Source organism: Astyanax mexicanus, chromosome 1 (genome assembly GCF_023375975.1).
Source record: "Astyanax mexicanus isolate ESR-SI-001 chromosome 1, AstMex3_surface, whole genome shotgun sequence".
NCBI classification, from domain to species: domain Eukaryota; kingdom Metazoa; phylum Chordata; class Actinopteri; order Characiformes; family Acestrorhamphidae; genus Astyanax; species Astyanax mexicanus.
Window position 1 is genome coordinate 92,216,149 of NC_064408.1, and position 23,458 is coordinate 92,239,606.

Here is a 23,458-nt window from a genome sequence, read left to right on the forward strand (position 1 = left end):
AGTCCTCACCTCCTTCTACAGATGTGTGGTGGAGAGCATTGTGTGCTCCAGCATCAATGTGTGGCATGGAAGCTGCTCTGCTGCAGACAGGAAAGCACTGCAGAGGGTGGTGAAGGCTGCACAGATTATTGTTGGAGTTAGCTTCCCCAGCACCACAGACATTTACACCTCCAGATGCAGGAAAAGGGCCACCTGCATCAGGAAGGATCCCACCCACCCAGCACACGCACTTTTTGTCCCACTCCCCTCAGGCCGGAGGCTGCGGAGCATTAAGTGCAAAACAACAAGACTCAGAAACAGCTTCATTCCGGAAGCTGTAAGACTCTTAAACTCCACTTAACAACACACTGCACTGACACCAAGGACAAATTACTGTTTACTGTTTACAAACATGGTCACTTTACTTGCACTGAGACACTTTATCTCCACTGCTCTAATTCACATTATCATGCTGCTATAGCACACTTGCACTCTGGACTTCATGTTGCTGAACCTTCTACTCTCTATTTATTTATTTGTATTCTTTGGGATATTTATCTATCTATTTTGTATATTCTATTTCTTTTATTGTATTCTTTTTTTATCTATATATCTATTAATAACAGCTCTTTGGGTGTAAAACTGGATCGTGAGATCACAATTTCGTTCCACCTCATGTACCACATGTGATGCGAATGACAATAAAATCTCCTTGAATCCTTAATTGTTCAGTTTTGCTTGCAGCTCATCTGATTTACTTTTATTGATGGACTGATCATATAAGCTAGATGGTGAGGGAAATATAAAGTGCTAATAGTGGTTAGATTTGTAACTCTTACTGCTCAGATAAACAGATACAGATTTGTATTTAACAATGAAAACAGTACTGTACATTAATTAAAGTATAATGTATAAAATAATTGTTCATGGAATTAAATGCATGTTATGTATCCAAATTATATTAATGCTTTTTTTTTAATAATGCCATTGTTCATTTTATTTGCAGAGAAAATATGCCCAGCCATTTTAAATTCAAGGAGTACTGCCCTCTTGTTTTCCGTAATTTAAGAGAGAGGTTCAACATCGACGACCAGGACTTCCAGGTATGTTCAGAAAATATAAAGGAATATGATTTATGTACTTCTGTGCCAAACTAAAGCATTAAACTTAGCATGGCTGAACTATAACATTTGCAGTAAGAGCTTAAACTCACTATTTTAAGCTCCTATCTGGGCTAACTGACACCTCAGTAAGATATAACATTATTTTAACCTTTTGTTAAAATTGTAATTATTGATCATTAAAAAGATAAAATGTTTTTAAACAGTGTGATTTTAGAATCTGCACAGAGGGTTTTGGCTTCACAGTGCACTGATACCTCTTACTAAACCTACGAAACCATATAAAGTAAAGATGCAGTCCCCCCCGAGGAAAGCCCGTGATTAATGAGATGTAATTTGGTCATTAACCCCTCAATCCACCATCCTAATGTAGACCATTATTCCACATAATGACAGCATAATTTCAGGGCAATCCTTCGCTGCCTCAGCCACCCACATACAAATAAGCCTCTTAATTTGTCCTCATATCATTTCCGCTGGATCCCTCCAGCATCTTTTACTCCCACATAAAAGAAACACTCTTCTTGGTGGAGAATGGTGGTAATCGTCATGCCCTAGGCTGGAGTATTTTTTTCCTATCCGTCTTTAACTTGGCAAGGAAAAATCGCAGCTTAGTGTGTACCATTAAGCAATAATAGCATGTCTGGGTGGGAAACCCCAATTTGTTTTTGACTGAAAAATCAGTCAGTCAGTTTCTTTTTTTTTTTTTTTTATATTCCCACAGCAGTTTAGTCCTGCCCTTTCAGCCTACAGCAGTTTACCCCAAATTGTCTGGCCACAGCTGTGTGGCCCCACACTTTAAGTCCTGTCTTTTAAAACCCCCATAGGAATTTAGCCCATTCTTTTACCTCATAGGTGTTTAGACCCACCCTTTCTACCTACAGCAAGTTTTATGGATGCCGAGCATTGATCCTGAGTGTTAATTAATTCTGCAGATGATTTGTAATAGTTTTTGAAAAGACATGATGTGGGATAGAGATTAAATCTTGCGCTAAGCTAATTTACAGAAGTTAGTCTTACAGGCAAGGTAACAAAAGCAGGCTGCGTATTTTAACTTCTGGGGAAACAAAATAAATAAAACAAGGTAGAGTATGATCTGTAAAAGTCTTTATAGAGAAACATCATTTTATACTCACTTCCTCAAATGATCACATGTTCTAGAAACACTCCTGACTCCACAGTCTAAAAAAAAACCTTACTTTCCCATTTAAGCTAAGCATTAAGTGATTGCTGGTGGTTGTTATAGGTTCTCTGTGAGCATTGCTAAACCCAGTTACACATGTCTATTATGTTTAATAATTTAGCAAATTATTTTAGCATTCTAAATTTAGTATTTTACCTAAAAAGGAACATTTAAGTTCTGAACAGACACATTTATTTTAGCAATGCTGTCATCACATGTAGTGATGACAGTCATATAGGTCTGTGGAAAAGCACAGTGAAAGACATCACCCTTTGGGATGAGTGCAATCTACCCACCCATCTACATCTTGAAGTAGACACTTGCCATGATTCAAGTTTGATCACTGGTGGTGTCCCAGCCATCTGTGGCTTGGGGTACCATAGAACATAACTACAATTACTCTCTTCTGCCTTTAGCAGGCATCTAGTTGATGTAACAGAATGAGCTGTTAGTGTTCTCGTCCAAGCGTTTTGAGCCTCATTAACTTTGCTTTACTCTTGGTCTGAAAAAGATAGTTGAGCTTCATCTGCCCACTAAACACATTAGTCTTCTCTCTCCCAGCACTAATTGGTGGGAATTTTATGGGGAAGTTTATGATTAAGTGAATTTAGAAGAATCTTTTAGTTTATAATCAAATTATTGTCACATCATAAGTTTATCCTGTGTGTGTGTGCGCATGCTTGTTGTAGAGCTAGGCAGACAGTGGGCCAGAAAAGCATTTGTCTGGACTTGCTGGCTCTCTGCAGCTGTGTCTGTCACTCACACACATTCAAACACACACTCACACATGCACACACACTCACTAAGACGAGCCACCAGCCCTGTGGTCCTTTCATACGTCACATCTCCACGGCAAAGGTTTTTTTCTGAAACTGGGGCACACACTAACAGAAGTGCAGACTGCTCTAAAAAAACGTCAAAGATTCCTTGTGTGTGTGTGCACGCGAGTTTGTGTGTGTCTGTGTGCGCATGTGTGTGTGTTTGCGTGCGCGAGTGTGTGTGAGAGCGTAAGTGGTCAAATGGCCTTTCTGTGTGGAGGCTGTGACTTTAGTTTTCCATCCTGTTTTTGTGTTGAGAAGTTAAAATGGCCCTTTCTAGTGAGAGTGAGACTGAATCATATTGCTCTCACAGCAGTTTTTATACATTGAGTGTAAGACCTTCCCAGACTTTGAGCAGTTAATGTTACTATAAAATATTTACATTTAATTGTAATTACAAGTTTCATTGTCAGAAATAACCAGTGGCAAAAATGACCCTGTAGACATGTTTATTTCAAATGGTCTCAATAATGCTATAAATATTATTTATTTTTCATGTATTCTGATTAAGGTAAATAATGTAAAATTTATCATTTTATTGCAAAAAATGTTCTTTTCTATTTGAAAAAAGTTTATTTAAAGTGCTGATTTGTATTATGAGAGACAAAGCTGATCCTAAAGTGTATGCAGTTAAACACCAGCTGTGGGGGATTAATGATGAAATTAGACCCCATGATATCCCCTGGTAGTAGGACAGTCTGTTCTGATGAAAAAATGCATTTAAGCAAGTTACTTTATATATTGCTGTTTACTGAGCATCAGCTTTGCCTTTGTGTGTGTCTGTTTTATTTATTTGATTTAATTAATTAATTAATAAATAAATATAAATTAATGACCATCCTGTATAAACATGATGTGGTGTGGGAGCCCAAACATATACTGTGCCACAGAGGAATATGGAGCTTTTTAATGTGTTCTGCCAATGCCAGCTGATTCTGGCCCTTAGCCTTCTGCGTCACTGAGGCTACTGTTGAATTGTTAGGCAAATCCATAGCTGTCACCAGTTATATTTTAACCAACATGTCCATCATTGCTGTTGCTGATATTTGTTAGTTTCTCGTGCAGCACTGGAATTTTCCATGATTTTGACTGAGCATTTTACAGAAAATATCAGTGGTGCCAGTCACCAGTGCCCTGCTTCATTACCGTACTTACTTTCTCTGTTTATAAGAGGCACATATGATGGAAATGGGAATTTGTGTTGGAATGTGTTTTTTTTTTTCTTTTTTCAAATGTATTTGATTTTTAATAACAGCATGTTGTTTTAACACAGTTGTAAAATTTAAAAATCTCTGCGTACATCTGCCTATTTAGCCTACAGCATCTTGGTGCTGCTCACTTACGCTGAAATTCTACTTATATATAGTCTTTCAGCCTCGGCTTATAATTAGCTCATTCTTGTATGCCTTTATCCTGAAAGTACAATAGTAAACACAACCAACATAATTGACTAACCTTTTTTTTGTCCTAACGAACAGACACATTGCAATGCATTACATTATGCATGTTATTAACACTATAACAAATCAGCGCTTTTTTTTTTCTTGTGTAGAACTCTCTGACACGCAGCGCACCCCTGGTCAGTGAGGCTCAGGGCCGGAGTGGTGCTCGCTTCCACACCTCCTACGACAAGAGGTACGTCGTCAAGACCATCAGCAGTGAGGACGTGGCCGAGATGCACAACATTCTAAAAAAATATCACCAGGTACGTCTATTACACACTGGTAATATGACTCAATTTAATTTAATTTTCAACAAAAAAATATCTGATCATGAATAAGACAAGACAATTCTTTATTAATCCCTCAAAATCCCAAGTGGATTACAGTGACACCTATTATTTTACAATTGTAATCATGGTGTATTGAGTACACTGAAATACATCAAGAGCAGTTTTATATTTCCTGGCATTCACTTAAGCATTATTTGACCAGGTTTTCAAAGTGCGTGTGTTTAAATTAATGATTAAAAACCCAGTCAGTGAAGATATTGTATTGATATGTTGATACTCATGATTGCAGTTTATTTTTAAGTAATTATATATTTTTTCTTAATTGTCTCTTTATTGCAGTATATTGTGGAATGTCATGGTACCACCCTTCTGCCTCAGTTCCTGGGTATGTATCGCCTCACTGTTGACGGAGATGAAACCTACATGATCGTCACACGAAATGTCTTCAGTCACCGTTTGTCTGTGTATAAAAAGTATGACCTAAAGGTAGGTGAGGTTGTGAACTAAAAGACGCTTCTATATATGCCTCTATGTGGTCCACTGTTGGATGATTGTTATAGAAACTGACACTTTTTCCCTTTTTTATTCTCTCCTAAGGGATCTACTGTTGCTAGGGAGGCCAGTGACAAAGAGAAGGTAATGTTTATTTTAGGATGTAAACAATGTAAACTACACAATTGTATATTCACTGTATTTTTGTAGATTTTTGATTTCTGTTTAGCAAGGCTCAGCAGTCATTTTTAAAACCAGTTGCCAGTCATGGGGATTTGATGAAAGAATGCAAATGTTGGCTTTGTCCCATTACACACTTGCACCCTCGTACCAATTATTTGCACTGGCCCCGCTACATTTGCAAGGCTGTATGGTGAATCATTTTCTCAACGAGGGGACTCACGAGTGCCCAATGGTATCACTTGATGGGTCCCACTCGTAGGTCTGTATCAGATCACACTTTCATGAAGTCAGTTTCCCATGTTTCACTGTGATTCCGTGATGCTCATTGCAAATGCTGATCAAAACATTGCAAACAATAAAACTATTTACTTGTTAGTGGAGTTATCTGTTTTAAATCAAGGGTTTTGAGGGTCATGCATTTGAAACTGCATGAGTTAGTCTTAAAAACAATATTTAACTGGTAATAGTGATATTAATTTTTCTTTATCCTTGAAGTGTCTCGCTGCTGTTGACCAGAGATCTATTTTGTAGCAACACCGTGAATATAGCAGCAGCTGTAAACTCTAGCATTGGGTAAACAGTATTTTAAATTTCAACAGCAGTGTCATATTAAATGGATAAGAGTCAAAGTGTCCCAGTTCAGCTCTAAAACTCTTAAACACTTACTTACACTCTTAAGTTGCCCTTCAACAGCTTTATAAAAGTGCACTTCCAAGAGGTGATTAAGGCTTAGGGTGAGAATTGGAACTGTGCCATACTTTGTATCATTAAAGCCAGTGTATGAAGTCTTTAAGGTTCTTTCAAGAGTCATCATTTAAATGTCAGAACATTAGCTTACACTTCCTGACATAAAGTATAGTTATCATGTTTAAATTTCCTTCCTTCTTTCCCCTTCAAACAAAAGAGTTGTTTTCCACTGAGAGGTCACAAAGTGATTACCAATGCCCCTAAAAACAGATTCTTGGCAGCTAGATTTGTTGATTATGGCACTTGTGTAGGAAGCAGTGGGTCATCTTGCTTCATTTGGGAGTGTACCTGTAGTTTGTTTCACTCTGAGTAAGCCATAGAAATTCGTGGTTTCCTGCCCAGCTCATTAATATTGTGAAACAGTGAAAGAAATGATACACTGTAAATGGAAAAAATTATCTTACTTGCAAAGACGCTGGTACCTTTATCTTTAAGGTTTTTATTGTAGCTTTGCTGATTAAGTTCCTAGTGTTGTTTTTAGTCTTGCTTTTTAAATGCAGTTTCTCTGGTATGTAGAAGTGGAACATGTTTGGGGTAAAGTTCTTCAGAGCATACCTATGCATCCTGTTTTCTTGCATAACGCTGGATACGCAGAAGAAGCGTCTCATATGAGGTTGGCATATTTTATCTCTGTTCAGATAGCGTGGTAGTGGAGCAAGCCAACAGATGGTTTCATAAGATTGCTTCACACATTGGTGCTGTGGGAGTGGTTTTTGACACGTTTCAAGCTGCCAGGACCTACAGTTAAGGTGTGTTACGCTTCTGGGAGGAGAATAAACAGGATGGATCCAGTGTAGTATAGCTGTGCCTGAATAAAGTAGAAGATAAAAAGCATCCCATCCCAAACAATTATCAGGAAACACTGAAAAATTTGAAAATTAAGCTTTTACAAAAGACACCAGAGGAGAGCTAAAAAAAAAAAAAAAGAATGCTGTTTATGTCAGGTGGAGTCTAGGTCTTGCCGTTGCAAAGCTGTATGGAGGCACTGTGGGAAAATATACATTTTAGTATTGGCTGATTAATGTATCTTTGTACACTTGTTAAACTAGAAAAGTGCAATTATTGGAGAAAACACAGGATGGTTGCACAGTTAAAATGGCTCCCGTTGTTTACTATGATGTTGCCAAAGTGGTTGCTAAGGTATCTGTAGTGGTTGCTATGTTGTTGCTAGGTGGTTGCTAAGGTGTTGCTATGGTATCTGTGGTAGAGCTACACTTGTTAAATAGCAAAGCATAGCATAGAATTTTTTTGGTACTGTGATGTAGCATATATGTTTAAAGTGTACATATGTGTAATATGTAAATAAAATGTGATTCACTAGAATGAATTAAGCCACTGCCATAAAGCCTCTGACACCTCAAGGTATGGCCAACACTAACTATTTTCTCTTTTGTGGAATTTGACCAGACAGGCTAGCTTTCGCGGCCCTTGCACATCAATGAACTTTGGGTGGCTATAACCACGTTTTTGATTCTCTGTAGGGCTGCAGCAATTAATCGACATGATCAACAATGTTGATGATAAACATTTGACTTTCTCAAAATATGAGTGTCGAATATTTGTTATTTAGTAATGCCACTGCATTACACAATGTGATGTGAACAGTAATGAAATTAGCGAAGGGTAAGGGCTGCTCACTTATTCAGTTCACACTTAGCTTATTGTCAAACAAAATGCTCCTTCAAAATGCTATGAAAAGCCACTGTTCATATTATGGTCCACCCCTGGCTTCCACCAGTGCAACTATGTAATAATAGATGCGCTGATGGTTTAAATATGGTTGCTATTTTACCCCCTACATGTACCCGTGCTGTAACTCAGCTGGTTGTGGCATGGATTTAGGCCCCAGGTGGTCAGAGGTGGTGTGAGTTCAGCAGACTCCTATTTTAATCCCGTCATTCCCCTCAACCCCGTCCACCCCCCACACACAGTCCGTCTAATCCCTGTGCTGTCCTTAACTTCTCTCCAAGCTGTACAAAGCCTTCAGTGTTGCCAAAACTCCTACTCAAGACTGATCAGACACTCGCTTGCTCTCTCTCTCTCACATGCAGCCATGCACATCCAACTCAGCTCAGTTCACAGTACATGCACTCAACAGTTGGCATACTAACCATGTTTTATTTTTTAAAATAGCCTGTTAATGTAAAGGTATTTTCTTGATCAAACCACAGTAAAAAAAAAAAATCATATTGGATATTATCTCAGAGTAGCATTATTGATTCAGATGTTCTTAGAACTTCATAATAAAACTTTATTCTTGAAATTAGAACTTAATTAAGAATATTAATGTTATTTGAACTTTTTTATATCATTTTGTATATTAATGTTATTAAACATGCAGTAAACTGCCGATTCAATAAAAAAAAAATAAGTTTTCTTTTTTTCATTTGTTTCTTTCATATGATTATTCAAGCACTAATACCAGCCCCTGGTTTGGCACAGGTTTCCATATTTTTGTATTGTAAACGTGATTTAATCTATGTCCCTGACTTGTATAATCATTAGCAGGTACGAATGTTTGACTCAGGTCTTTGGTTTGTTACTGTGTATTTCTTTTCTCCTCGTTTTTACCCCTGCTCTTAGCCATGTGCAACTGGTTTCTGACAGGTCTTGTGTTTGTTCTCACCTGCCGTATGTCTCGCACTGCTGTTACTTCACAGCGGCTGCCAAAGGTGGCTTTGGATGTGGCAGACTCTGCTTGGCACGCTCGCGTCCCGTCACTGTCAGCGCGGCACGAGGAGGATTAGACTCTGTTCTTCCTCCTCTGCAGGAGAATTCACTCTGATGGCTGTCATTTAAGCAGCTTGTCGACTGGCTCGTGTTTGATGAGGAGCAGAGAGGCTGCAGAGTTTAGGAGGAGTGCAGTCTGAAGTTGTGCTTGGAATAACTAACTGTGTGTGCGTGCTCATGTAGAATGCAGAGGATTTTTGGAAATTTTTGTGTAAAGAAATAGACTGTTTGGTTTTCTAATTAAATGTAGAGGCTGACTTTGTTCTTATCTTAGTCTATGGCCCAATCCCACTTCTCTACCTTTAGTCTAACCCATCCTCTTAGAACAGAGTCCCCCTAAGAATTGGTCAACCCTTCATGCACCCTAAACAGATATATATATATATCAGCGGAGGGCTAAAGTTTAGCAACTGCTGGTGTTACACATTAAACTATGGGGATATAGTGGTTATCATATATATTTTTTTTCATCAGAGATGGGTGATATGGCCAAAAATTCCAATCGTAGTACGCCATTTTGTCTGGAACAAATGACACCACTATTATTTGGGGTCTGAAATCTGATAAATGCTCTAAATGACTATTTTTATTTGGAATTTGGGGTTAAATGTTCTCCGGAGAATTAAGCAACAATATATATTGTAAATAACAATGTATACCTATAAATAATAAAATCAGAGAAACTGATTCAGAAACTGTATAAATTTTATTTTGCAAGACGATTGCAAGATGATTTGAATTATCAGAGTTTGAGTGAGGCCTGATAGTGGGCTTCAGATTGAGCATTTAACATTCCTCAGTGCAACATGTGCAACAGTCTAGTCTGGTATGTCATGATACTGATGATATCCATGATAATGTTATGATATAGTTGATCAGTGTAATGACTTTTAGCCTTAATTTAAACTCTATAGGACAAAACAAAAAGTTTAGGAATTATGTTAATATGGATAGACCCCTTTAAATATTGACTATCAATGGAAGATCTCTGGTGTAATCCCCAGTGATGCCACAGCAATCCATTGCCAGGAGTCCCAGGAAGTATAATCGGCCTTGCACTCTATCTTTCTCTCTCTTGGTGGGTCAGATAACCCTCCTTCTCTCCATTACTCAGCATGATGCTAGTCAGTACAGGCATCTGTTACCTGGTGTAACATAATTAGCTCTTAGCATTCGTTTCTAAGCATGTCTGGCTGTCCAATGGTATTGCATTGGTTGCAGTGACTTGCTTCATATGACTTGAAAAAAGCCTGTACTTGTCTTGACCTGTCCAGCGTTGGTTATTTAAAAGCTTAGAAACTGATATCCTTATGAAGCTGTCTGGGCTGTACCTTAAAGTCAGTCTGAAATCATGTCCTGGCTCCTACACTGGCAGGCAAAAACAATTGCTAAAAATATCTTTTTTTTTAATTGTCACTGACACAAAAATTAAATAACAAAATACTAATATAATAAATATACAGATGACTACAAGTATTTAGCACTGTACCTTCTTACTGACCTATTTTTGTAACTCGTTCCTAAATGACTGCTCTAAATAAACTGCTTCCCACACATTCTTCACACAAGTCCTGTAGAGATTGTTTGTCTTCTCCACACATTTCCCAACACAGTCCCACCAGCTTTTAATGAGTTTTAAATATGCTGGTTACAGCATCGTGGAATCACCTGAGCTTTCTCACTGCTCAGCCCACTCTATTACTGAATGCGCTGTGTGGGGTTTCACATTGTCTTTTTGGAAAATAAAATCATCTTTATTGGAAAGAAAGAAGAGATGGATCCTATTAACACATCCAGCGCAATTGATCAACACCAGTTTAACAAGCATGATTAATAATGTTCCATTAAATCTGGGAATTCCCAGACCTGTTTATGTTGTGATGTGTTGTTTTTTTGCGTGAGGTTAAACACTGGCCAGTGTATAGATTTTAAGGCTTTTTAGGGTTCATGTGTTTTATAACCTGTAGCCCTCACAGTTTAGTCACAGTCAACCCTTTACAATATGTGTCTCTCAGGCTTCCACACATGACATGTCTTATAATTAGACGTTAAGACATTTAATATACAACCTCTGATAGCTGTCTGTTCTGATGATGGTATCAGATGTGGGCTTGGCATGTTTGCTCATAGCCTCTCCTGAAGGACACTGGCACAGCTGTAGCCACCTTTAGCAATCAGTGACCTACATTCTGCATTGATCTGCTCCATACGCTTATATGCATGAGCTTGTTCTTGTTTAAATTAAATCTTATTCATAGTAAAACCTACATAGATGTACAGAGGACATGTAGAAACATTGAATTTCTTGGCCTGCTAGATTACAAGATGTGTGTATGTGTGTATGTATGTATATATATATATATATATATATATATATATATATATATATATATATATATATATATATATATATATATATATAAAATGGTTCAAATGGTTTCTTATACTGTTATCATTGTTTCAGTGACACTTCAGTTTGAGTGTCTTTCAGCTGAGCTTCCTACTTGTTTTATGACTCTGCATTGCCCTCTATAGGACAAGGACAAACTCCCCCAAAAAAAAAAAAACTTATCCAGACTTGTCACTGTCAAAGTCAGACACGGTACAGCTAGCAGAAAAAAAGCTTTGAAAAATGAAGAATGCATCAGAAGGAATGTATTTATGTAATGACTCGGATTATGAAAAGCATTAAGCTTGGTTAATGTTTAGAGGAGTGTCTTAAAGTGCAGGCAGATGGACGTTGCACAGTCAATGTTTAGCTTTTCTTCTCTTTTTCAATTAGGCAAAGGAGCTTCCCACCTACAAAGATAACGACTTCATCAATGATGGCCAGAAAATATACATCGATGAGGAAAACAAGAAGATTTTTCTTGACAAGCTGAGGAAGGATGTGGAGGTAAACACTACAGTATACAAAGCCCTGTAACTGTAAATTTACATTGAGTATGACAATTGAATGCTTACAATGTTATTTTCACACTAGAAAATAACTTACTAGTTTACTGTGTGTTAATAAAAATGTAGATTTATTTAGGTATAGAACAAATAAAGTTCTAACAGTTCTAACAGCTTAATCAAGTTCGCTGATGATACAACCGTACTGGGTCTCATCACCAAAGGCGACGAGTCAGCATACAGAGAGGAGGTGCAGCGGCTGACAGACTGGTGTACAGTCAACAACCTTCACCTGAATGTGGACAAGACAAAGGAAATGGTTGTTGACTTCAGGAGAGCACAACACACCCACTCTCCACTCAACATCGACGGGTCCTCTGTGGAGATTGTTCCTTGGTGTCCACTTAGCAGATAACCTCACCTGGACCCTGAACACCAGCTCTACAGCCAAGAAAGCCCAGCAGCGTCTCTACTTCCTCCGGAAGCTGAGAAAGGCCCGTCTCCCTCCACCCATCCTCACACTCTTCTATAGAGGGACCATTGAGAGCATCCTGAGCAGCTGCATCACTGCCTGGTTTGGGACCTGCACCGTCTCTGACCGCAAGACCCTCCAGCGTATTGTGAGGACAGCTGAGAGGATCATCGGCGTCTCTCTCCCCTCCATCACGGACATTTACACCACCCGCAGCATCCGCAAAGCAACCAGCATTGTGAATGACCCCACCCATCCCTCACACAAACTGTTCTCCCTCCTGCCTTCGGGAAGAAGGTGCCGCAGCATCCGGTCCAGCACGACCAGATTCTGCAACAGCTTCTACCCCCAAGCCATCAGACTCCTCAACTGCAGAGACTGAACTGATGGTTTTTCTGTACATGCACACACACTCTTACCCCACTTACCCCAGAAAATGGAAAGCACTAAAAACCCTACTACCTCACTGGACTCTATTGCACACTGTGTAATAGAGGTAATTACTACCTCACTGGTCTTTTTTGCACACTTTTTGCACACTGCATAATTTGCACACTGTCTTGTTATTTATTATTCTTTGTCTGTATTGTGTTGTATTGTCTGTCTGCACTTTTGTACTGTTGCACTATTGTTCTGTCTACACTGTGTTTATGTGCACCATGGTCCCTGGAGGAACGTTGTTTCGTTTCACTGTGTACTCTGTATATAGCTGAAATGACAATAAAAACCACTTTGACTTTGAACAGCACTAAGCTGTGGAGCAATGAAACTGTGTTCTCTGAAATGTTTGTTTGGGATGGGTTGGGGAGTTGAAGATGAGGTGGGGTGGTGATGATAATCCAACATCTTCACCTCACTTGCTCTTGTTGAGAAAAGCAATCAAATAATCACGGCAGTGCTTCAGTAAGATCAGTAATCAGTAAGAAGGCCTTCCCTTCCCTTTTGAAGACAGTCGCTTAAAAAATAAAATAAACAAAAAAATGTTTTATTATTTTGGATGTTACAAGAAATAATGAATGAGCAAGTGCCTTGAGATATTTGTCCATGCAGTGTGCCTCTAATGTTTAATAATATACATGATTAATCGTATCTGTCTTTCTGTCTCTTTAGTTTCTTGCCCAGCTAAAACTGATGGATTACAGTCTGTTGGTGGGCATCCACGATGTGGAACGGGCAGAGCAGGAAGAGGTGGAGAGTGAGGATAATGAAGGAGATGATGAAGGAGAGAGTGATGGAGGGATTGTGGGCACTCCGCCAGACAGCCCTAGCAACACTCTGGACAGCACCAAGCCCCTTTCGCCTGGTGACTTTGACCCTACCATTGATGTCTACGCTATTAAGAGCCATGACAGTGAGTGCAAGGTCTTACATTTTCACACTAAGGTTCAGGCTTTGCATGATTTAACCTTCAGTATTTCAGTGGTCCAGCATGCATTCGAAAAATCATAGTTTTTGATAAGTTTGTAAGTTATTATCGTGACAGGCCTGTGGTGCAGTAACCAAATTAATGTCCTGCTTCATATGCATATAACGCAATATACATTGAAACAATTCAGCAATATAAAATTATGTAGTAAACGAAAAAATGAGTGTCTTCTACAATGCCCTGACCTAAACACAACAGAGATGGGTAATTTGGAATAAGCATGAAGGAAAAGTAGCAACTATTGTTCAGCCCCTTTAGGAACTCCTTCAAGATGCTAAGAAAACTATTAATGGTGACTTTAACTCATGAAGCCGCTGAGATTAAAATACCAAGCGTGTGCAGATCTGTACTTTAAAGATAAATGTGGTACTTAGAAGAATCAAATTTATTAAACATATTCTGGTTTAACACTTTTTTTGTTTACTAAACAATTCTGCATGTGTTCCTGTATAGTTTTAATGTCCTTACTAATACATTTACAATGTAAAAAACAAAAAAAACAAACATAATAATAAAGAAAATGCATTGAGTGAGAAGAGGCGTGTCCAAACTTGGTACTGGAATGGTACTGTATTCATACTACGTTCCTTGCTGATCTTATTCATGTCCGCATAAAGTAATTCACCAGTCCTCCTGCATTCATTAGTAAATATTTCAGCACTTCATTAATCTGATTTTTTTTCTCGAAAGTCATCAGGATCAGTGTAATGATCTAAATTGTTTTCCGGTTTGTTTTCTTTTGATATGCTTACTTCAGATATGAGATTGCATACTAGTTTTTTGATTATGGTAATTGTCTTTTCTCTTAAAGACTCACCAAGGAAGGAAGTCTACTTCATGGCTGTGATTGATATTCTGCAACATTATGATGCCAAGAAGAAAGCCGCTCACGCAGCCAAGACAGTCAAGCACGGAGTGAGTATTAGCAAGTGTGATCCTTTTTCTTAATCTGAATTTATTTCCATTATTATTTACACATATCAGCCTTCTGAACTTTGGGTATGAAGACCTTTTTTAGTAAGGCTCTTTATATTAAGATTAGGATGTCATAAGTTACAGAGTATACTATTGCTTTTATGGCTTTGCTGTTGCTGTTCATATGTAGACCTGTGGTTTATAATCAAAATACTAGTATGTACAATTATGTGTGAGTATATAGGAAATGCATTCCTAAAGTAGTAATGTTAATTGTTTAAAGAGTGGCATCAAACAAATAAGCACTATCAAGTGAAACTGGTCCAAATCCCGGTATCCTGCACAGTTAGTACGCTCTAATGAGTGTGACAATTGAAGTTATGACTTTCATATGTGGTACTGATTTGATACCTAGCAGTGGAACCTCTTTCTGTATCCATTGTTAATATACACTGCAGGTAACCTAAAGTAACTTCCCTTCCTCAATTAGAACAAGCTCAGAAACTCAACCATTTTACTCTTTTCTGTGAAGTTTTTTTTAGCATAGTGGTTTTAGTGTTTGCTGTTTGACCTCCAAGTTTAAAGTAGAGAATGTTATAGAGCTGATTTATTGCTTTGTGGAGGGGCTCTTTATCCTTAAGAACACTGTTGATGGATGAGATTGCCGGGTGGATCATTGTTCTTTTACGCCTGTGGGTCAGTTCAGAAATGTGATAAGATCTTATTTCATGTGCAACGTCTGACATTACAGATCACGTGAACAAGGAAAGAAAATCCAATTTAGGTACTAAATTATATTTGGGCTGCTTTTATCTGCAGCATTAACTTTACTTTATTGTATAAAATCAGAATCACTTACTAACAGTAATACTGTTTCAGTAGATGAGATTGTTGTAATGACTTAGAACATTATATTCCAGGGTACTTCTGGAGTCTTTAACCCTTAATTTGTCTGAAACTATTTATGTTAGCTCTTTTCAATTTCAATTTTTTCAATATTCAATTTTAAATATGTGAAAAACTTTTTTGAGCAGTAACTGATGTTTACATGTGCTGAACAACATGAAATTGTGCATTAAAATTTCATTACCTGTTGTTTGGCTAGAATACACAGCTACAAATCGGTATGAGTGTTTTGTATGAATATGTGTATTGTATTGTATTTTTTTTAGGGATAACCATTTGACAAGTAATCAAAACCATTTTGTTTTCTGACTCATAATAACTGCTGCTATGTAGGCTGGATTAACAGGTAGCACAAAAAAAGACTGACCTGCAAAAGTGGCAAAGGAAAATGTTTTGTCTGAAGCCATAACTCCACACATACAGAATACATTTATTATAATTTAAATCAGCACTGTTAAAATGTAACACTGCATTTATGATGCACTTGAATACTGATTTTAATATTATTTTTTTCCTCTAAATTTACATTTGAATTGGTGTTAAAAAGTCTGCACCCTGTATAATGTAAACACCTGTTTGTCATCATATTAGGAACATTATCTTTGAGCAGTGTTTTTTCTTTTTTTTTTTTTCTCCCTGTGGTTTTAGGCTGGGGCAGAGATTTCCACCGTAAACCCAGAGCAGTACTCAAAGAGGTTCTACGAATTCATCACCACTATTCTGCCCTAGCCTGGGGCAGAGCCATGCAGAGTCCATGGGTCAAAGAGGGACGCTAACGGAGGGGTGCCGAAATGCGCTTATCCCCTCCGTGGCAGGGGGCACCCTTACAGCAGCTACAACCACCATTCGTTTACATTTTTCATTTTTATTTGTTTGTTGTTTGTTTTTGTTTTGTGGGACCATAAGGGTGATGATGAAATAGAACAAGTATAAATCTTCTGGGGGAGATAGGGATTTTTGTTGCTTTCTGATGCATGTCCCTCATGGCATTGTATTTGTTTTGTTTGATTTTTTTTGTATTTGTTTTTGTTAATTTTGCCTTTTTAAGCAAAAGGGGCAGAAGAGAGCAAAATACGATGGATTGCAGCTCAGCGAATGGTGACTGGAGATCACGTGTAGAATGAGATCATTCAGAACAGAGGCCAAGCCTGGGAGAAGCAGATGAATGGGCGCTTTCGGCCGTTTGTAGAACTCAAGACCTTCGGTCAAAAAGGAACTGTGAAGCTGTCTTCCATGCGAGCCAGTCGCCAAGCACCTAGTCATCCATCTGAACCTAAACCTAATCATAAGCCTTCTTTATCAGACCCAAACCCATGCTCCATCCCATCCTACCTGATCTTCAACCTAAAATTTAAGCTGTTCATCCACCCAGTTATCCAAAAAAAATAAAAGCCCAAAACCTACCTAAACTTCAACACGAACCTGTCATTCACCTTGGACCTGTCCTTCATCCCTGCCTCCGCTTGTTTCATTTGTCAAAGCCAGCAGCTTTAACTAGTGCTTTCCGGCATGTATATCCAACAAGCAGTGGGCTACAGCACTTGACACCTCAGCACACTTGTCAAACCGCACGCTAATCCCTCTGGGCTCATCTTCTGTCCTCCTCTACCTTCTCCGAACTGACTTGACTGCAACAAGTGCTCTCAAGCTCCATTCACAAAGGCGAAGAAGTGCTCGCCCTTGGATTTGCAGAGCATAGCAGCCATCGGACTGTTTTGCATGTTCCTTACAGTGTTTCGGATGAGTGTAGTGTTTTTTTTTGTTTGTTTTGTCATTTTGTTTTTTTTCTCCAGCTGTGTGTTTTTCTTTTTTATCGCAGCAACACAAAATCACACAGTGCAAAGAAGCCGAAGCAACAGCATTGGTGGCATCTCTTCAGTCATCTGTGACGACAGTTAAAAAGAGAATTTATGACCTTTTGTTTGCCATCAGCACCTTAAACTGTTGCACTTTTTTCTTTTGTTTTTAAATTAGGATCTGTTTGGTCTGTTACATAACTGCAACAATAGCACTATGAGGCACTATTGAATGCAGCCCTGTGATTTTGTGTTCACACGTGTGTGCTTGTCCTCAGCAGGCAGCCCATAGTTTACCTCGCGCATCATACCGATACACACTCATGCGTGTAAAATTACAGTGTTCCTTGGGGGGAGGGGTGTTTAAGGGAAGGGGTGATGTGTGTTGTGATATTTTTTTTGCGCCAGCCTTTCCTTAAATGTCATGTATGTCTGGTGAACTTAACATTTTTTTAAATTGGCAGTAGAATCAGCAATGTATTGTATGTTTTGCACATTAATGAACCAAATGTTCAAATAATCCCATTGGTTCTGCAAAGTGGTATTTACAAGGGAATCCCCCAGCACCTGTGCAGGGTGTGAAGAGTTTTGTCAACCGCATTGATAGAACTAGCTAACACAATCTAAAACATAACATATGACTAAAAATGATAAGCCTCTTTGTATGAATGTTTAGAATTTTTCTGTTTTGTTTTTGGATTACATGCACAATTTTTACTTTAGCTTTTTAATCCATACACAGAATTGTCTGTTTTTTTAAGCAGCATATCACTATTAAGTGGAAAAGTGATGAATGAAGAATGTGTCCGTTTTAAATTGTACAACTCGTATGTACTGTAAAAGAAAGACAAAAAATTAAGATGCATGTTGCATTTGTTTGCCCTGTCCAGCCTGGTTCAGTTGTGAAACTGTGTGTGGAATAGTCGCCCCTGCAAAAGAAAGAGAAAAAGGAAAAAAACAAAAAAAAAACAAATATGATTTCAGACGGTCCTAAATCTGCTTTATACTGTGTTAGCAATGTATACACTGTGCAAGAGTTGTGCCTTTTTACTCCAAATTATTTAATTTTGTATTTTTTAATCTTTGTTTTTCAGAGGTAAAATGTTATTTTCTAATATTAGAGTGGTTGAAAAAAAATAATCCAGACTTTTTTGTTTTTTCTTTTTCATTGTTTTTTTGTGTAATATGCTATTGCTATCATCCTCAGTGGAATAAGGCCCAGAAGTTCAGCAATGGGTGAGTGTGAATGGTTAATGGCCATAAGGAGTAGGGACTGTTAAACTGGTCATCATATTCAGTCTCTTAAACCAGTTTATTCTCAGTATTATTATCCTTAATCCGTGTTAATTTTTTTTCCTCGTTTATTTTTTACAACGCTCGCGCAGTGATTTAATAATACTTTGTTTTTTCTTTGTTATTTTTGGGGGTTGGGCGGGGGACAAAAAAACAAAAGCCAGTGATCCACTTCTTGATTTTTACATTGATAAAAAAAAAAGATAATCCAATTTGCTTTAAACCACTCTTTCAGTGGGTGTGAAACAGCTCCATCTCCTGTCTCCTGATTTTTCTTTCTTTTTGCCAAAAAGCCCAGTCTTTACTGTTCGTTTAATTGGGAAAAAACAAACACATAACCGGCTTTTGGAAACTGTATTGTGCTTCTATGAGTTGAATGTTTTTGTTGTTGTTTGTTTGTTTTTGATTTTTTTTTTATATTTAGGCCCTATAAACACGGCGAACGTGTCCTGTTTACGTAGATGTGGAAAGAAACAAAGATGGATGGATGAGCGAATGGGTGGATGGACGGGTGGATAGCTCCCTCTTTCATGCCCGTGTATGTGTGTGTGGATGTGTGTGAATGCTCCGTGGATGTGAAAGCTCAGAAGAGGCTGGCTCGTGGTTCATGGTGTTAACCAGTATAAAATACACTCCATTTCAGAAGCATCGCTCAAAACAATAAAGCACTTTGCAATTGTGGCTGCGTCAGAGCTTCGTGTTTTAGCGGGTATTTAATGAGGAGTTCGAAGCAGTGTGATCCCGAACAGCGGAGGGCTGATGTCTGAATTCAACCGAAGTGTATTACCTTACTTCGACCAGTAAGCCTGCACCCGCTTGGAAGAAACAACAGAGAGTGAACAAGCGGATGCTGTTATTTTGTATCAACTGAAGGTAACTGGGGGACATAAGGACCTTAAACTATACTTAACCTACACGCACGTTTAATGTGAATTGGTGTATTGGTAACTTGTCTGAATGCAGACACAAGAAACTGGCGTTGGTGTTTTAAGCTGTCTAGTGAGGTAGGTTACCTTTTTACAATGATACAAAATGACTTTCTTGTTGTTTTGCAAAGCCATGACTACATCCAGCTCTGGAAAAAATAAGAGACCACTTCAGTTTCTAAATATTTTTTTCAATTTTGCGATTTATAGGTTAATGTATGAGTAAAATGAACATAGTTGTGTTCTATACATTATTGACAACATTTCTCCCAAATTCCAAAAAAAATGTCATTTAGAGCATTTATTTGCAGAACATGAGAAATGGCTGAACTGACCCAAAAGATGCACAGCTTTCAGACCTTAAATAATGCAAAGAAAATAAGTTAATATTCATAAAGTTTTAAGAGTTCAGAAATCAATATTTGGTGGACTAACGCTGGTTTTTAATCATATCTTGGTGCATATTGATAAGTTCTCCTCCACCAGTCTCCACCACACTGCTTTTGGATAACTTTATGCAACTGGTACAAGAAGTCAAGCAGTTCAGCTTGGTTTAAAAGCTGTAATCATCCATTTTTCTCTGTATTATATTTCAGAGGTTTTCGATTAGGAAAATCAAAGAAACCCATCATTTTTAAGTGGTCTCTTATTTTTGTTTAGAGCTGTACATAACACAAATACTGTCGTATATTACATATAAGCTGGTCTTTTACTGTTTGTTAACAATTACCGGCATCCAAATCAACCTGAAACCAAGAACCTGGTGTGTCCATAATAGTAACTTTAAAAAAAGAAAGGGAAAAAAAATTCTGATTTCAGTGAAATACTATGTAAATATACTAGTTCATCTAAAAATTTAGAATATTATTGAAAACTTTATTATTAAACTTTATTTCAGTAGTTAAGTTGAATGTGAAACATTATATAGAGTGATCAATTTAAAGCGTTTTTTTTCTTTTATTGTTCATTATGGCTAACAGCCAATGAAAACCCCAAATCAGTGTGTCAAAAAATTCGAATATTACGTATGTACGACCAATCGGCACTTTTGTCAGTGTGGTCAGTGTGCTAAGTCCTGCTGGAAAATTAAAACCGCATCTTCATAAAAGTCAGCAGAGGGAAGCATGAAGTGCTGTAGGATTTTCCGGGAAAACACTGCACTGACATCAGGAGATGACATGACTCTCCAAACCATCACTGATTGTGAAAACTTCACACTAGACCTCAAGCAGCTTGGACTGTGTGCCTCTCCACTCTTCCTCCAGATTCTGGTCCCTTGATTTGCAAATAAAATCCAAAATTGACTGATAGTTAGTGATGGTTTGGATCATGGTTATGTCATCTGCTGGTGTGGGTCCACTGTGTTTTATCAAGTCCAAAGTCAGTGCAGTGTTTTCCCAAAAAATCTTAAAGTATTTCATGCCTCCCTCTGTTGACAGCTTTTATGGAGATTTGGATTTCATTTTCCAGCAGGACCTGATCTTATATAATATTCTAATTTTGTGAGACACTGATTTTTGGGTTTTCATGGACCTTAAGACCATTATCATCAACAATAAAAGAAATAAACGCCTAAAATAGATCGCATGTGTAATACAAATACATATATAATATTTATGGAAATAGCTAGATAGTGAACAAATAATGGACATTTTTGCAACTGATAGTGATTTTGTTTTGATGCCTAAATATTTTACCCGGAATGTTTCTAGTCGGGTATTTACTTTGTCTAGTACTTCCCATGGTCATAAAGGCGCTTTTACTTTAGTAATTATTAAAGCAGTCGGTGCTCAGCACAGCATTACCCCTTATATACCACTATTTCTCCATGAAGAAATGTTTCTGCACGACACGCGAGGATTGTGTAAAATATAAAATATTCGTCACTGTCGAAAAAAACCGACAAGGTACGTTCCTGTAGCAGAAGAGGAGACGAAACTCACTCAAGTAGACCGTTCCTGGGTTTATGATTCGAACCTGTCCTAAAATGCAGCTTTGTACTACAAAGGTAAGGTATAGGCATAGATATAGAGAAACGGAAATCTATTTTCTTATATTTCATTTATTTTATTAGCTGTATAGCATGCATCTGCACCTGAATTCAAACTCTTACTTAACACTAATAAATTCACATATATGTTTGTGCATACCATACCTGTCCGTATGCAGTTTGGGACACAGCCTTTGCTACAAGTTTCCCTTGTCTCTGAAAGTTTACTTTTTCACACACTTTTTCACACCACTTAATCTTGAAACCATTCAAGAGCTTAGAGAAGACTGTTCAGTTTAGAAAGTGAGATTTTTGAGAATATTGAGAGTACGCCTTGAATTGTTCTTTCTCCTCATATGCCGAAAATGCCTCGTTGAAGGCTTGGTAAACAAAACATGCCATAGAATTTGTCTACATGAAATATAAACATACCGTTGCCTTAAGCAGAAAGCATTCCGTACCACTTTGTATTTTATTTTAGGTTGTAGGTTTAGGTTATTTGTGGACTCACCTAATAAATGTATTCCACTTGTAATTTAGGCGTTCACTATAATAAAACATTCGTTATGGTTCGACATTGAGCAAAGAGGCACAGGGGTTTATCCCGCTTCACTACCTGAGCCTCCCCAGGCAGTCTCTAGCTAGAATGTGGGTTATCTCTTGTATGTTTAAACTACAACTAAAAAATGAAGAGTTTTTATATGAAAAAAGCGAATTTAAACCGCCTGTCTGTAAACAATATTTTTCTAGCTTTATTTATTTTATTTGATTACTTTAATCTTTGTAGCGCTTAAAAAATAATACAAACCGCAGAGATTGGTTTACTTGGGTTAAAAACATAATTATAGTGTAAAAAATCCATTGTTGACTCAGATCGAAAAAGGGCGAAGGGTAGTATAAAAGTGAAAATAATTTTAGAGCGGCTTGTCAAGTGGCTTAAGCCGCAGTGTGCAACTAAACCAGTCCACCTTAAATCATGTAGCCCTCCCCTTTAAGAGGAAGCTGCAATATTTTCACTCTTTGCATAGGGGGCGCTACGAGTCCGTGAAATTTCCACCTGGCAGTGCGCCACAATTTCTCTTTACCAAAGAGCTGTCAGTGTCCGCGACTGGCAGTTTATTCTTATTAAAACACCACCACCGTCAACTGAGGTGGTCTTCAGGTCCAGTAGATGACCCAAGAGCCGCCTGACATATTTAAAACATTTTTTGCACCACAAGTTGTCCATTCTGGCCTCACATTTTTCCACGGCTTTGCTCCGCTGACGCCGGGGATCTATTTTCCAATTTCGTTGGGCTTTAAAACACAACCATGAACAGTACTTACCTCCTGTTTGAATGATTTTGAAGGATAAAAACAGGATGTAGAAAAATAAACCACTAAAATTCTGTTTAAAGCCGATAAGGTGTGCATTGGCGCTGTTGGAGTCTTTCCCACAGCCCGTTCTTTGTCCTTGGAAAGGAAAAAACGAAGTGTTTTGGGTTACAGCGGAACCGACAGCGTTGAGCTGTTCGCGAACCGACCTGAACAAACCGCAGAGCTCGAATCAAGTGGTTTGTTTTAAAACAGTTCTTAAATAATAAATCCGAAAACAGTCACATGCCGTTTTTTCACTTGTTTCAATCGAACACCGACGGAGCCAAAAGGCCAATTTAAATATAATATTCCGATTATAAAGCTGTTTTTTGCACATTTTTAAAGTTTATAACGTCGTATTCAGCATTCTATAGAAGCAATTTTGAATCCGTTTTGAGCGAAGGCCAAAAAGAGAAGGCATAAAATAGCAATAGCAGATATTCGCATTCGCCTTGCAATTATTTCCAACCCGCCTCAGATTTTCTTGTCTTCTAAACA

General features: G+C 38.0%; 1 protein-coding gene across 2 annotated transcripts in view; it reads left to right on the plus strand.

Moving 5' to 3' along the window:
• The window catches only part of pip4k2aa (phosphatidylinositol-5-phosphate 4-kinase, type II, alpha a), a 49,123-nt gene extending 29,756 nt beyond the window's left edge, over nucleotides 1-19,367 (plus strand). For both annotated transcript variants that reach the window (XM_022683557.2, XM_022683562.2), the window contains exons 3-10: nucleotides 986-1,082; nucleotides 4,654-4,806; nucleotides 5,173-5,319; nucleotides 5,431-5,469; nucleotides 11,768-11,881; nucleotides 13,463-13,703; nucleotides 14,590-14,693; nucleotides 16,248-19,367. In XM_022683557.2, coding sequence (XP_022539278.1) covers nucleotides 986-1,082; nucleotides 4,654-4,806; nucleotides 5,173-5,319; nucleotides 5,431-5,469; nucleotides 11,768-11,881; nucleotides 13,463-13,703; nucleotides 14,590-14,693; nucleotides 16,248-16,328 — 976 coding nt within the window. In that variant the 3' untranslated portion in view covers nucleotides 16,329-19,367. The remainder of the gene's footprint in view (nucleotides 1-985; nucleotides 1,083-4,653; nucleotides 4,807-5,172; nucleotides 5,320-5,430; nucleotides 5,470-11,767; nucleotides 11,882-13,462; nucleotides 13,704-14,589; nucleotides 14,694-16,247) is intronic.
• The last annotated feature ends 4,091 nt before the right edge of the window (nucleotides 19,368-23,458 follow it).